The 15,222-nt window shown below is 45.2% G+C and overlaps 1 protein-coding gene across 21 annotated transcripts in view; it reads left to right on the plus strand.

Moving 5' to 3' along the window:
* The window catches only part of PRELID2 (PRELI domain containing 2), a 107,340-nt gene that overhangs the window by 59,658 nt on the left and 32,460 nt on the right, over positions 1-15,222 (plus strand). For 19 of the 21 annotated variants that reach the window (XR_008823458.1, XM_056348568.1, XM_056348565.1 and 16 more), the window contains one exon: positions 13,865-13,929. Coding sequence is in view for 19 of the 21 variants with exons in the window: in XM_056348568.1 (XP_056204543.1) it covers positions 13,865-13,929 (65 nt within the window). In the remaining 2 variants the exon portion in view is untranslated. The remainder of the gene's footprint in view (positions 1-13,864; positions 13,930-15,222) is intronic. The other 2 variants (XR_008823459.1, XM_056348566.1) reach the window with 1 other exon arrangement.

Consider the following 15,222-nt stretch of genomic DNA (forward strand, 5'->3'; position numbering starts at 1 on the left):
TCCGAGCTGGGTTTCAGTATGTGTGAACGCTCACACAGGCATTTGGCAGTGGTTTCCGTAGGTAATCTGTAGCAAATATTTTTCTTATATGTAAGCATGCTTGTTAAGATCCCTTCCAACCCAGACCGTTCCATGATGATGTGATTTCTGGCGATGAACTGTTCAATGCAGTAGGCATGGGGGTGAATGTACAAAGACACGGAAACATGCTAGAAATGACCTGGACTGATTTTAAAAGAACATTAACAAAACCTTTTTTTGCTGCTGTCACACGTGGAACATGGGGCAACAGCTCTGTGATGGCAACTGTAAGCAGCCAAGGTGGCAGCTCACCAAAGCCTTGTTTCCTCAGAGCCAGTGCTGGGCACATACCTGAGCTCTGATGACTCCAAAGTTAAACAATGTTTTTCCAAACTCCACAAGCCTGCTGCCTTGCATCAGTCTTGGTTCAGTTCTGGTGAATATCCAGTAAGATACCTTGTTGGGAGAACAGCTGGAGGAGTGAGTGTATTTCATTTATCTGAGGAGATGGGTACAAATGTTTTTCACGCCTGCCAGGCAGGTTGTATGGGGAGCAAGGCCCCTCGAACTGCCTCTCGTATCCAGATCAGGGAAATCCTACCCTGATTTCTGCTCTTCTGCCAGGAGCACTCAATTCTAGTTTCTCTGCACCTAATACAAAAAATGAGAATGCCTTTTTGCATTTATTACCCAGACCATTGCCTTAGCACTCCCAAGATTTTATCCAATGTGACTTTTTCTAACCTTGTGGAAATTGCAGTGATGGAAGATGTATCAGTAATTTTCAATCTTATTTCTTAGCCAGCGGTGCCCGGCAGCTTGCTTAACAGCATAATGAATGAGTTCACAGGTGCTTTTCTTCTACGATCTTTCAGTTGTTTGAAGGGAGCTGTATTTTGGTCAATGAGACAGATGGTAGAGAGGCAAGGTGAACGAAAGTTTACCTTTTTTCATATGTGTCTAACAGAATATGATTAAACGTTAAAACTATGCAGTTAATTCTGCTGTATTTACCAAAAGAAAATTTTCTGAGGATGGTTGTTATGGAAACAGTAGCCCTCTGTCCTTCCAATTGGAAAAGATTTATTTTAAGGGAGCTAAAAACCTTTAAATATTCAGCAAGTATAAAAAGGTGAGATCATAATATTCATCTTGCATATCCTCTACAAAGCTTCAAAAACTTCTGTGACGATGAGAAGATAGTGGGGTGTGGCAGGCAAGAAAGGCTCGAGAGCCCGTTTTTAATGTGGGAAAGTGAGGGCACTCATAAATAAGGGAAATAGGACATTCGTAAGGGGAAATGAGACTGCTCGAGGGGAGCTGCATCATCACGAGCAAGCCCTGCCTGGAGGATGACCCTGCAGCCACGGGCGCTGCGCATGGTGTGGGCAGCCTGGCCCCTGCGGGAGTGGGGCTGGCATGGGGCTTTTGTGGGCTTCTGAACAGGAACCGTGGAATCTGTGTGTGCCGAGAGCACTTCCACTCAGACCGTGCAATGGCTCCACAATGGTTCTCTGTGGTGTATGGAAAGAATTTTAGATTCAGCATACCAGTAGCTTCAGATGACAAGTTAAAATACTGTAATTTGCTGAACAATCAGATGCATTAAAAAAAATAAATTACTGGACTAATAACAAAATAACGTGCCCAAAGCTGCAGTAGATACCAGAAAAATTGTTCCCCAAAGTACTTTCAAACTGAAAATCGAGCATCAGCTTTTCTATGTTCCTGTTCCTCTTGTGCACACTTTCAAAAAACATTTAGGGCTCAACTACAGATTAAAGAATTATTATTTTTCCCCACTGAAAATGAATTATAAATGTATCTTGAATTGGAATTTTCTATTTTTTAGTATTTCTTTAGCTACAGCACACATCTAGGTACATATTGTGTTTCTGATACTTTCCTGATAGGCATTTCTTTCTATATTAGTTGCTTTTAGGTTACAACCTGGATACATCCAAATCTGAGGGTTCTAATGAGGTCTAAACCTGGAATTCTTCTTTATTTTGTCATAGATCCGTAACGAGTGACTGCACTGATTAACCGTAAGGGCTTTCGTGGTGCCAGGGAGCACTGGGGGAGCACAGCACTTCATGCAATGTCCTTTCAGATCTACCATTCGTGGCCCTTGACAGAAAAGGTGAAAAATGGGGAATCTCAGATGAAAGAAGATGCCTCATCTTAGGAGGCAGCAGGTTAAATGCAGAACATCACCTTTTTTTCATGGGCTTCATGTGAGGATGGCCTTTCCATCCTAGTGCAGAAACTGATGGATGAGTGGATTGACAAACTTACAGTCATGATAGACTCTCTTACTTTCATTTCCACAGACTTGTCACTAATACTGAAATTATATGCTGACTCTAGTATTTTCCTACGTAAGCGTTTTGATTATAATTAAGAAAGACACTGCTTGCAAACTCTCATCTGGATTTAACTCACAATATTTCATTGTATGCCAGAAATAGTTTATTAAGCTTTCAGATCAAATAGGAGCTAACATAGGGAATGGAAAATCAATGCTGCTTTAATTAATCTTTTGTTTTTGAGAAGGAGAGGAGGGGAATGTCACTTTCAATAGGAAAAAGTGAAATCAACCTTCTTCCAAACTCCTGCAAAAGCACAGCTTTTGGTAAAAGTCTAAATATTGCAGATTCAATGGAGGAGGAATGAATCATGGCACGCCAATATCCAGGCTTTCAATGTCATGAACACATTTGCTCCCTGCAGAAATAACTATCAGTCACTACAGTTAGCAGATCATCATGCGGAGCCATTGTACCAGCCCATGGCTGTGTTTTGTTTGAGATTTCTTTTGTTTGGGTCAAAACTGGGGGTCTGCAGAAGTCATTAACTTTGCTCCCTGCCACTTATCCTCTGTTTTGCTGGTCCTTTGCAGAGTGTGAATGTCACCTTCTGTGAATAAACTTACCAGCTGTCTGGGGAAGACAGTGAATTTCAGTTCTACCTGACGTGCTTCATGTTCTGTTCCTTGGGAGGTTTTATAATGATATGATATTTTCCTGTTGGATTTTACTCTGGAGAAAATGACGTCGGTGTAACTTTGAGGATCTTTTGTCCTGTCAAATCCATTCTCTACTTTGCATCTGTTAAACCATTTTTTAAACACTGTCTTTTACTTTTCAGACTGTATTCTAAGGGTTCAGCTATGGGAAGTGTTAGCAGCATGCAGCTGCTGAATCCCAGATTCTTCCATTTAGGACAGTTTCCATGCTGGGGTAGGGAGCAGCTCCCTGTCCCATGGCATTTCCCACCCCGCTGCTGGTGCTGGGGTGTGTCCGGGGCTGAGGTTCCCCAGATGGCTGCAGAGGGAGGTGAACTCCTCCAGGGTGGAGGAGGACACAGGTGCCTTCCTGGGGGTGGCACTGGCTGTCCCAGCTTTGCCAGAGCTGTTTGTTTCCTTTTCTGTGTGTGCATCAGCAAAAGGCTTTAGACGACAGCCATCCATGGAGAATAGTGTGGTCTTGTTCATACACCTCCATACCATATGTTCTAGATGGATATGGACCTTCAGCTGAAACCCATCAGTGTTATTTCTCTTGTCACAATTTTAGCAGTCTCTCTTTTACCCTTGGCGTGCATATTGTCAATGCCGTGGCTGTTAATAGAGTTGGCTTGAGAGACTCTTGTTTCTTCACAAGAGGAGAGGCGAACTCTTTTGTGGTAAACTCCTTTACTGCTCCTCTGTTGATGTAGAATTGCAGAATCATTTAGGCTGGAAAGGATCTTTGAGATCATCAAGTCCAACCGTTAAGCCAGCACTAAGTCTATCACTGAGCCATGCCCCCAAGCACCGCATCTTCGTGTTTGTTAAATACCCCCAGGGATGGTGATCCCATCACGTCCCTGGGCAGCCAGTTCCAATGCTTGACCACCCTTTCCATGAAGAAATTTCTCCTAATATCCAGCCTAAATCTCCATACTGTAATATATAGGTATCTGAGGTGTCCTGGCTGCCGTGGTCTGTGCAGCTGAGGGTCCATCCTGGCCCTTGAGTACCCTCAGCTCCTGGCCAGCAGCCATGACAGTGATTTCTGACTGTAGCAGCGTGCCTGTAAAAACTTTTTGGAAAGAGATCTGGAGTGAAGTGCAGCCTTGCTATTAAATTGGGTTGTTAATCTGGACTGGATCCAGAACAGATCCATCCAAGGGGGATGTTGCGTGCTGTAAGAAGGAAAAAAAAAATATTCTTTGCAGAACTTCTCATAGATTTAATTGAAAATTAGGCAAATAAATTTCCAAGGAGACTGTAATGAACTCACAGATGATGAATCTGGGTTTTTTAGAAGCGCATTAGCTTTGAAATCCTAATAAACCTGGAGGCACAGATGATCTCCCAGGGTGCACCAGCCTCCCTGAGCTATGCAGGTCTGTTACGTGGGCTGATAGAGGCACGTGGTCTGTGCAGGCAGCTGGTCTGGATGTTAAACATCCGTGTATGTGCTGCCAGTGCACAACAGCCCTGTGTGAAGGGAACGCTCCCGGCCTGGGAAAAACAATCTGGCGAGTGGGCAGGTGGAGAGCAGAGGTGAGTGGGTGCTGGGCACCCTGATCTTGCTCCGGGGATGGTGTCGCAGGTGCCGTCTTGGTGTGTAGCATCACCTCTGATTGGGCAGAGGAAGGTGGAGACCTGGTTGCTGGATTCCCTCAGATGGCTTTAGGTGGGGCCTCAGAGAGGTTTGCACCCACTGCCAAAGCATGTCCATGGTGGGGGGCATGCTGACATGCTCCCAGCCTCTCCTGGCCAGCTAGGAGTCACAGAATTGCGGAATGGTCAAGGCTGGAAGGCTCCTCTGGAGAACATCTCGTCCCACCCCCTGCTGAAGCAGCTTTCCTAGAGCAGGACCCACCATGTCCAGGCGGGTTTGAATGTCTCCAGAGAAGGAGACCCCCCAGCCTCTCTGGGCAGCCTGTGCCAGGGCTCCGTCACCTGGCAGGGTGGAGAAGTTCTTCCTCACGTGGAGCTGGAACGTCTCGTGATGCAGTTTGTGCCCGTTGCCCCTTGTCCTGTTGCTGGGCACCACTGGGAAGGGCCTGGCCCCATTCTGCTGGCAGTTGCTCTGAAGACATTTGTAGAGTCCCTTAAGGAAAGCCTGACATTGTCTTAACAAAAAGACAAGGGGCATTGAACCCCTTTTGCACTTGTCAGTGGAGTTCTGGGGGAAGGTAAATCGCAATGAAATGGGTCGCTGTGCGAAGCTCCGTCTCAAAGAGCTGGGAGATCACATTTATGTCTTGGACCATGTTTAGGCCTAGGCTGTGTGATGTCTCCTGCAAGCTTTTTTGGGGGGTTTGGAGGCTTTTGATGATCATACTGGCTTTGGGGAAGGAATTTGCCATGAAAAACCCAGCCCCGAAGTAGCAAAAGGCCAATTTCCACACTTATAGTCATTTAGCAGTGCCCCAGACATGTGTTCTACCCCTCTGGTTATCTGCCCTCCTCTGCCACCCTGGGCTTGCTCCTGTTCCCCTGGCAGCAATCCCCTCCCTCTGCTCCAGTTTGGAGGCTGAGCCTTCTCATAAAGGAGCAGCAGCAGTGCTTGAAGTCAGGTCCTGAACTTTTCCCAGTGCTGGTGAGGAATGCAGAGCTGCCGTGGAACTTTTCAAGGGAATGATGATAATATCCAGATCTTGATCCCTGAACTCCTCTGCTTTAATGACCATTTCTGGGGAGTTGTGCCCTTGGTGGATCAGCACTTTCCAAAGGGAAGCAATCCTGAACGCATTGGTGGGTGTGTGTGGGAGCCCTCGCAAGGAGTGCTTGAGCAAAGGGCTGAAAGTCTCTCTGCTGTTTTCTCTTTCTGTATCTGAAATGCCGGTGCAGATGCCCAAGGTACCTGCACTCACACGGGCTGCTCTCTGCACAGCTGAACTGCAAGGCCCAGTGCCACATTTATAAAATCCTTGTAATGCTACTTTCTAAAATATTTAAAATAAATGTAATCTCCCAAGTCCAGGAAAGAGCACTAATGATATGCAACTAAGTGTTTATGTAAGATGAGTCTTTAGCTGAATGTTTTGGATCAGGTAAAGGAGCTTTGTAATGAACTAAGAAGGTGACTCTATTGCCTAGACCTTAGTGCCTGTTTTCTCTCCTTCTGCGGTCTGGTGACAAATGGCTTGCTCTGAAAGCAAAGGTAACTGCTGTGGCTGCTGCTGGGTTACTCTTCACAGGTGGTCAGCATTGAAAAAACAAATTCCACCTCTAGATGCTGATTCTGTAGCATACTGTGAAAGTTTTACAGTCCATTTGTTAAAGCTCATTTTAGAAATTCTAGAAATTCTAGTATTTTGCTTCTCTGCTTTGATTTATTTTCATGAGAAATAAAAAAGATAATTTATCCATCCATCCAACCCCCACGCCACCCCCCTGCCAAAGGGTGTTGGAGAGAAGCTTTTTTTAATCAGGAGAAAAAGTTTTAAAAACACAATTTTTGAAATAAAAGATTTCTTGTGCACATAAGAAGAGGGTACAGCAGGCAGCGGAGAAGGCTGGCTATTACAAAGTAGACCAAACTCCACCACACCAGTAAAACTAGACTTTTAATTGCTGCTGTCTGCACCTTCTTCAAAACTATTTCATGTTAGATTTTTAGCTGTGTGAGGTTGCTATAGCTGTTCCTCTGGGTGATAGTCAATGATAAAAACAATTTTGTTTCTTATGTTTTCAGAGTAATTTTGATTTTATTTTTTTATATATATATGTATGGCTAGAGGTCATTCCAACCTGGTTGTTTCTATGTATATTTAAGTATGAAATGGATTCATCATGAAGTGGTTCAGCACATTCAATTAATTTTAATGGGGTACTCATTGGATCGGAGCCTGGGAACTGAAAAGTAGCTGAGCTTTTTAATAAACCCCTACAAATCTTGTTCTAAGTGTTGCACGTGATTTATCAGACTCAGGCTAAAGAAGAGCTTACTGTATCAATTTATCCTGACAGCATGTGTCTCTGATGTTTAATTTCATTAATAAAGAAACATTTGCACAGAGCATTCAGAATTGTATGGGGCTGCTACTGTGGCAGAAAGTTAATCACCTTGAAATAAATGATCACTTCAGGGCAACTGGGGAGAGTGACAGGAGGAGGAGAGCGTTAGGATTTTAAGAGCATATCTTCATGTTGGCTACTTGGTGTGCCACGTGAGAGCATTGTGCTGGGGTGCGATGCAGCTCTTTGTGTGGAAGCGGCAAGATACTGTAGAATTTCCCTGAGCATACCAAAGTAAAGTAGCAGGACAATGTCTACCAAGTTTTTCAAGTCTGGTTGTTGCCTTCTTTCTCTTTCTTTTGGTTTGTTTTCTCTATTCTTTCTACAAACGAAATAGAAGTTCATAGATAGGCTGGATCCCTAAGCACGCTGTTGAATCTGAATTACCCTCTGTGGAGGGGCTGGTGCATAGTACCTTTCTGAAGAGGAGGGTTAACCGAGATGAGCCTCAGGTTGTCCACAACTGCTCCTGAAGCCCCGTTCCTTGTCTTCAGAGAGACAGATGGACAGACACAGCTGTGTCCAAGATGCCGAAGGGCTGAACCAGCCCAGCCCAGCTGCAGCAGCGGGGCTGAGAGGGATCATGTCCTGTGGGCAGGTGGTTTTTATGAGAGTGACGCTCACAGCATCTGTGAGCAACGCCAGGAGGGATGGTGGGCAGAGGGCAAGGTTTGGTTGCCTGGTGGTGGGGTTTCCTGTGACATTCCCCATGCTTCTGCACACCTTGTAAAGCAGGGTGCTATAAAGCATCACCTCTCTTGTGCTAGTTCCGCTGTGAGAGCCAGGGAGGCTGCTGGGTACACTGGTTTGCACAGGAATCCCTCTTTGGTAGTGACCTTATTGATGACTATATACAATAACCTTGAGTCATTATGAAGGACCTTTAGCGCAGAGTTTTTTGGTTATAATTCCCTCTCCAACGTAAGTAAAAAGTACAGAACAGTGCATCAACTCCTGATGCGTGGCCATTTCTGAATGAGAAAGCTCCATGGGACAAGAATGTAGGTAGGAAGGATGAAACCTGCAGGGAATGGGAATTTTGGTAGACAGCAAAGACAAGCATCCTAATGGAGGGGGGGGGGAGGAAAAACCAATAGCGTTGTTGTGGGATCTGTGAAGAGAATGAGTGGGCAGTATTGGAGGCAGGCTCATCTGAGAATTAGCTGCTATTCTGCCTGTTTAGAAGGAAGAATTGCAGCCAATTACATTATTTTAGCACCAGGTTGTATTGTAAGGAGGTTCTTCATCCAAGCATCTGATCCAGCCCTATTTGGTTTATGAGATCTGACAAGAACCCCACATAAAATCTGATGCCTTCAGGCAGGTGATTAGTGTAAGCAGTGTATAATTAGTGAAGACGCTTATAGTGAAAATTAATGGAAATGAAAGCTTTACTTGTGCATTAAATTGAAGTGTTTGTGTGGGTATGTATATGCAATGAATTCCAGTATTCTGTCATGCCTGCCCTTCAGTGCAGATACGCATCCTTCCCATGCCAATGTGGATTTGGATCTGTTGCTGTGATGAAATGACACTAGAATTCCCAGCATCTGTTTTCTGGTGATATTATTATTATTGTTATCTTCCTGCTTTGCATCCCACAAGGCTCGTTCACGTCTCCCCCTGCTCCTCGCAACTTCCACTCTGACCTTGCTTCACACCTGCCCCAGCGCTCCGCGGGAGCATCTCGGCAAAGCAAACAGAGGCGCTGTGCAACACGCTGCCAGCCAGGGAGGAGCGGGCTTTCCTGATCTGCACTGCAGCAGGCTCGGTGAGGAGAGCAGCACCCTTCAGCTCTTCCTTTACTAGATTAAACTCTCAAGTATGCTCAAAGCTAATTTTGTATTTTATCTTATTTTGTGTTAAAAAGTGGGTGGGTTAGGGGAAGGGAATTTGGAGAAACTTGATGCACAGTGTGTATTTATAATCCGTTCAGGGGGTGACCCTTCTTAGGTTGCCACGTGTGTTGCCTTGGGGAGTCTAGAATATTTTATTAGTTCTTAGGCATTTATACCCTTCCAAATAAACTCCCTGGACTGGAAAGCTGTTGTCCAAGGACCCTGCTTATATCATCTCTGCCAGTGATTGCTCCAGAAAAAGAATGTGCTGAAAAAATGAAACTCAGAATGAAATATAAGAGAGACAGCAATAAACTCTCTGACCAGAGAAGTTTGTTTTTGGTTTTTTTTTTTAATTCTATCAGTCCCTGGTAATAGAGTTATACCCAAAATAACTGCTCCAGACAGAATTTTGATTGTGACTTGGAGAATTGCAGGGAACTGTAGGAAAAGTTGTAAGGATGTAGCTATTTCTGTTGATTTTAGGGGTAATGGACTTGGGGGAAAACATGATGGGTAGAGTCAGATAAATAACTCTAAAAAAACTTAGGGCAGTTGGGTATAGAATTCTCAAATCATTGGTCTGGGCCACTTCCCACTGATATTTTTTTGCTTTCTTCCTTCTCCTCCCAAGACACTTCAGTCCTCCTCCATCTGCATCCTTATTTCCTTCTGGGTTTTTTCCAGCTTCCTTGGTTTCATGGTAACTGCTGTGCTTGGCACCCAGCAATTGCTCATAAATCCAAATCTGTAGATAGGGTACCTCTTTAAAAACAATTTTAGTAAGCAGAACAAGGTCCATTTAGTCTTCATTGTCACAGACTGCATTTCCTGAAGAGACTGGGGAAGGATCGCTGTGCAGTTTAGTGAATTAACCCACATGCTCTTTCTGCATATCTGAGGCGGGGGAATCTGAACTCATCCCACAGAAAACTGACTGAAAATCGATCAGCTCAGATGGATGTAAAGAGCTCGCTGGGGAAATGCAGGCAGGGAACTCCATTCTGAACTACTTACAGTATGACAACAGCAGCCTGCATTTCCACTAATTCAGTTGTCTCCAGGGCATTCATGGTAAGCAGGTTCGGGAAAGACATTTGTTTAATATTGCAGCTGCACAAATGACTGCTGTAGGAGGCATGGCACAAGGTGACTGCTAACTATGTGCTGTAGGCACATTGATTCACTGGTGTCCACCCATGCGTGCTGACTTACAAAGACACTGGGTGAGGCTGTTGGTGCCTTGCAGAAAACCAGGGCTATTTATCAGTTCTGCAGCCTAAAATGTCTTTGTTGCATGATTCCCAAGTGAGCAAGCACTTTCTAAAAAAATAATAAAAATTAAAAGGAAGCAGCAGCTCCAGTTGGCTCCATCACTCGTCTGCAGAAGAGCTTAATTTTGATAGTGTGTGATACGGTCACACATGCTCTCTCCCCAGCTCTGCATTCTCTGAAACTAGAGTTTCCATGTCTTACATGAGACGGTTTGTTATGTCCACTCTACCCATCTACCCCTCAGCTGGCTGCTAACGAAAGCCTTGCTTTCATTCCTGTTTGTGCTGGCTCTGCACACTGTTCATGATGGAAGTGTGTTGTCCACATCACGCTACTTTTTTTTTTTTCCCCAGCCAGAAGAGCTTTCTATTAACACATCAACAACCTGAATTTATGAATATTGTGTGATACATGACAAGGAAGATACTCTGCTGGGAAGTCAGAACTGGGATGCAGTCCTTGTCTGCAGAGTACCATTCTGAGGATGCTTTTTTTTCCTGCTTTTTTCTTTTCTTCCATCTTTCTCATAATCATCTTGCTATGAAGGAGGTGAGAACTGATATTAAAAAATACTCTGCAACTGGGTTTAATCAAGACCTTGTTTTATGATTCAGAGAAGTTGTCTCCTCCTGGTTTGACCCAAGATTTGAACACGCATGGGCTAACTATGGAAGTGGGCAGTGCAGCTGGTGCGGGCTGGTGGTTCTGCACAAGGTCCCCAGATGTGCTGGGAAGTGGTCCTGGGAGAGCCATGGCATTTCACATTATTTCTAGAACTTGTGAAATAGGCTTGTTTCTGAATTCTCAGAGAAGCAAAGTTGGCGTTCATTTTGGTTGACTGATGCTTTGGCGAAATGCTGTGAGAGCGAGAAGCTGCTGTTAGATGTGGGATATGGGTCTGCAGGGCCAGGGCTCGGGGAGGCTCTGTGGGGCTTCCCTGGGGGTGTGTGTGTGTCTGCTGGCTGAGGGGCTGGGGCTGGTCCCCACCCATGCTGCAGGCAGAGCGGTGCCGAGGGGGACTGCCTGCCTCCCCTCAGCCGTCCTGGTACCCCTCACTGAAGGTTCTGCCCAGGGCAAGGAAACTGAAATTATTTTTGCCTCCCCTGTCTTTCAGCATGGGATGAACTTATTTCTCCCTAGGCTGAAGATCAAAATAGATCCCTAGTTCCCAGTAACAGGGGTCAATAAAATATTTGATTTATTTGAAGTTAGTTAAGTAATATTTCCACACAATGCTGTTTAAGCCTCTGGTGATCAGGCTAAAATATAAGGAATCTGGGTTTGTGCCAACATGCTATTCCTGGGTACTAGGGGGTTTGTAAGCACAGCACTAGCTAGTACGCAGAGGCAATGCCACCCAACAGGACGCATTAACACCCTGCTCCAGGGGCTCATGGAGCACTGGGCCGGCAGCGTCCCCCTCCCTCCACTGGCCCTGTGCCCCCGACACAAAACCCAGACTTGAAGGATGCGGCCACGGGGTGCGCTGCGTGCCTGAGGGGTGGGGTGTGCTGAAGGGTAGGGGTGCGGCACGACAGGAAGCACAAGAAATACCTGTGGAGTTGTCCTGAGTCTCCAACAGCCTCATGAAAAGGACAGTTTGGTCTTGCAAATTTCCTGCTGTTTGGTAAAACAACTGAACTCCCCATAAGTGTTAACATCATCCAACAGCAAAAAGCTGCCCAAGACCTGGAGTTGATGAGTTTCTTCCCCTTGTGGTGACAGCTCTTCCTCTGCATGAAGAGCATCACTGCCAAACTGCCAGTGAGAGGGCACAGGCATGAACAAAGGCATCTTCCAGCTGCTGAAAACCATCAACTGCTACCTGTACAAGGAGTGTCATATTTTGGTGACTTGCCCAATGGATTATTTTATATTGATTTGTCAGCAGATAAAAAAACCACAGCAAACCATAGTGAAATTCAGGGAATCTGCCCTTTTTGAGTGATTCTCTGGCCACGCTGGAGTGAACAGTATTGACTTGCAAGAGGGTGTTTTGTTTTTATTGACTTCTAGGTGGAAATTTATGATGAGGACCGAAGTTGCTCTCCAGAGAACCCAGGTCTGACAGCAAGCCCTCTTTACCTAGGCAGTGTGCTGGCTGCCAGGCAGGCTCACTCAGCACAAGGCAAGCCTAAACTGACCCAGATTTCTCCCAAAAGACTGACGATTTTGGTGACCTGTGATCGCCAACGGGACAAGATGATTCTGTGCTCCAGGGAATCTGCTTCTGTTTCTTTCCCTGCTCTCTCCCTGGTTGTTCTCAAATTAATTTAAGCAGTGAGAGGAGAGCGGTATCAAGACTCTGGAGTTGCGTTGGCAGCAGAAGGAAAAGGTTTTTATCTCTGTAAATATGTGGATGTCCATGTGTGCTCTCTCCCTGCTCCTAGCTGTGTCTTCAGGAGAGTGAAAGGTTTAAGCTGATCGCATTAGTGCAACCTGCATAGATACAAACCCTTTCCACACTGAGTGTTGAGCAATAAGGAAGAAAATATTTTGGAATGTAGCTGGATCTCTAGGTAATATGGGCATGGCTCTTAGGGAAATAACATGGGAAAAACAGTTCCTCACTTTCATCTTCTGCATGTAACTGAGGAACATTTACTGTGTGTCCATTTTCCCCTGATTTTGGCAAGGTCTCTGGCAGGATGAGGCTGACGATGATGGGGAGGTGCCTCTCCTGTTAGGAAAACTGAGGGATCATCTTGTTACCATTGAAGCATAGCTAATTAGTAGGACTGAGGCACTGCAGGAAAAGCTATTCAAGCCTGAGTGTTTGGAAGTGTGAAATGTTTCTAGCAAGATACTTTTTAAAAGAGTGTATTCAGTGAAAACCAGCTTGAGAACGCTGGAGAACCACTCAGTGTAAAAGCTTGTGCCTCAAAGTCCTCTTTAAAGGCTGGGAAAGCACTCAAACCAGCTCTGCCATCTTTCAAAAGCTCTTCAGAAAGGCCATCAAAGTTTATAGCTCTGATATTTCATAGGTCGTCTTGTCCTTTGCTCTTTAGTGTGTCCCTGGCTCCTGGCATCTGAGACAGTCCCAGGTAATGTTTTGCTGCAAAGATGGTGTTTCAGTTCCTATACAGAGATTTAAAATGCTTTATATCTTTTCTTTTACTTTATGCTTTTCAAAGGAATACTTTTTAGTAGTGTCTTAGTTTTTCCAATGTGGCTTGGTTTTGTTTTGCTCACTTTTTTTTTTTTTTTTTGTTCTTTTTTGCTAACTAACCCTGAAATATGGAAGAAGGATGCTTTGGGGTGAAAGACCATAAAGTGTCTTGTTGCAGACTTCAAACAAACTCTGCCATGAGTAAATCCATATCAAATTCACATAAAATTGTGTTGGCTAGCGTGCTTTTGATGTTATTGAATTACTGCACAAAAAACACCCAACACAGATTATCTATTAAGATTTTCAGTTCAGTCAGGCAATTCTTTAAACAAATAAAAATGTTTCATCTTCAGTGAGCCCTAGCTAATAGCTGTTATTTCTTCCTTCTGATATAAAATAGATCGATTGGTGCCTGTCTCGTCAATAACATTCAGATCACCTTTAGGTTTCCGATAAAGCGGTTGTCCTCAGGTATTTCCAGATATTGCTGGGGAGGGTGGTTTGGGTTTTACCAGGTTTCCCACCTGTCATGGAGCCAAGGACACACAGATTCAGCAGATGGGGCTGTAAAAGTCACTAAATTTATTTTTTACCTTCCAGCAGACAGGCATGGAGGTGCTTCTGGAGAGGATCTTTTCACAGGGCAAAATGAAGGCACTGCGCAGGTATTTGCATTCTGACCTCTTTTGCTTATAATTTTATTGAAGAGAAATAAGAGTGGGTTTGGCTTGGGCTTTTTTCTGTATTTTGAAAGGTGAATTGAGACAATGTAGTATTGTGATAATTTTTCTGGGGACCATGGGGTTCCTGCCCCACTGGCTAACTCCTGGTCCTACTGCCTTTGCTGCTGGAAACGGAAGAGTCCAGTGAAAGCACACATGGGACTGGGAATCCCTTGCTTTTGTGAGCCTTTATGCCCATATTTAATATATAATGTCCAGCACTGGGCATGGTCTCCTGCATTGAGTATTGCCCTAACTTGGTGCACACCAGCACAAAGCTGTGCTGAACCCTGGGTGTCTCTGACCATTGGGGACCTTCAGCAGTATCTCCGCGGCTCTGGGACCTGCACCTGCAGAAAATCAATGCTCCATACTGTGAATCACAGATGAAGCTGGTAGGAATTTCGGTTCCCATGTCCTCAGTCTGGTCAGCCAGCGCGCTGGCTTGTCCCATATGAAAACACAAGTTGTGTGTGACTGTGCTGGCTGGGGGCCTCTGAAACGTGGGTCTGCAGCTCCAGGGACAGGGTGGCAAAAAGCCACCCATGCCACAGACTTCAGCTGGGCTGTGCAGGTGGTGTCCCCTCAGGGCTGGTCCCCTGGTGCTGGCAGCCTCCAGGGTGCCGCGTTTTCCACTCGACTGCGCTGCTCTTGCTCTATTACATGGTCCCTTGCCCCTGAGCTTGAGTTATTGCCTACATGCATGGGTAGAGCCTTTGGAAAAAAACAAGAAAACAACTAAGCATGTAATTAAGAGAGTCAGTATATTTTATGGGGATAGTGACTAAAGGAAACAGCTTTCCACTTTAGTAATTGTGAGCGCCTGTCAGAAGAGATTTGTGGCAAAGGGAGGTCAGCTGGGAAGAGAGCTGCTGCTGAAGAAATGCTGGCTTCCTTCTCAAGAGGGTATAATTGTGTTCATCAGAATTATGACTTCTTACAGATGCCATGCGTATAGGTAGATTTGGTTCTTTCAGGGCACGTACTGCCCGTGCTGCAATCTGAGACCAAAAAAACCCCAACACCAAACTCCACTGACCTTTCTGAAGAGAGGCAGAGTGTCAGCAGGTCATGCAGAGCCAGAAGTTTGGGTACCAGCTCTTACGCTTTATGTGAGAACAAATCTCCACCACTTGGAAGTGTGGGCAGGGAAGCTGGGGACTGATGGAAAGGGGGGTTTAGCGCGGCATTGGGAGGCTGAGGCATGGCAGCCTGGTCCACCCAGGTATCCGTCAG

Source organism: Falco biarmicus, chromosome 8 (genome assembly GCF_023638135.1).
Source record: "Falco biarmicus isolate bFalBia1 chromosome 8, bFalBia1.pri, whole genome shotgun sequence".
NCBI classification, from domain to species: domain Eukaryota; kingdom Metazoa; phylum Chordata; class Aves; order Falconiformes; family Falconidae; genus Falco; species Falco biarmicus.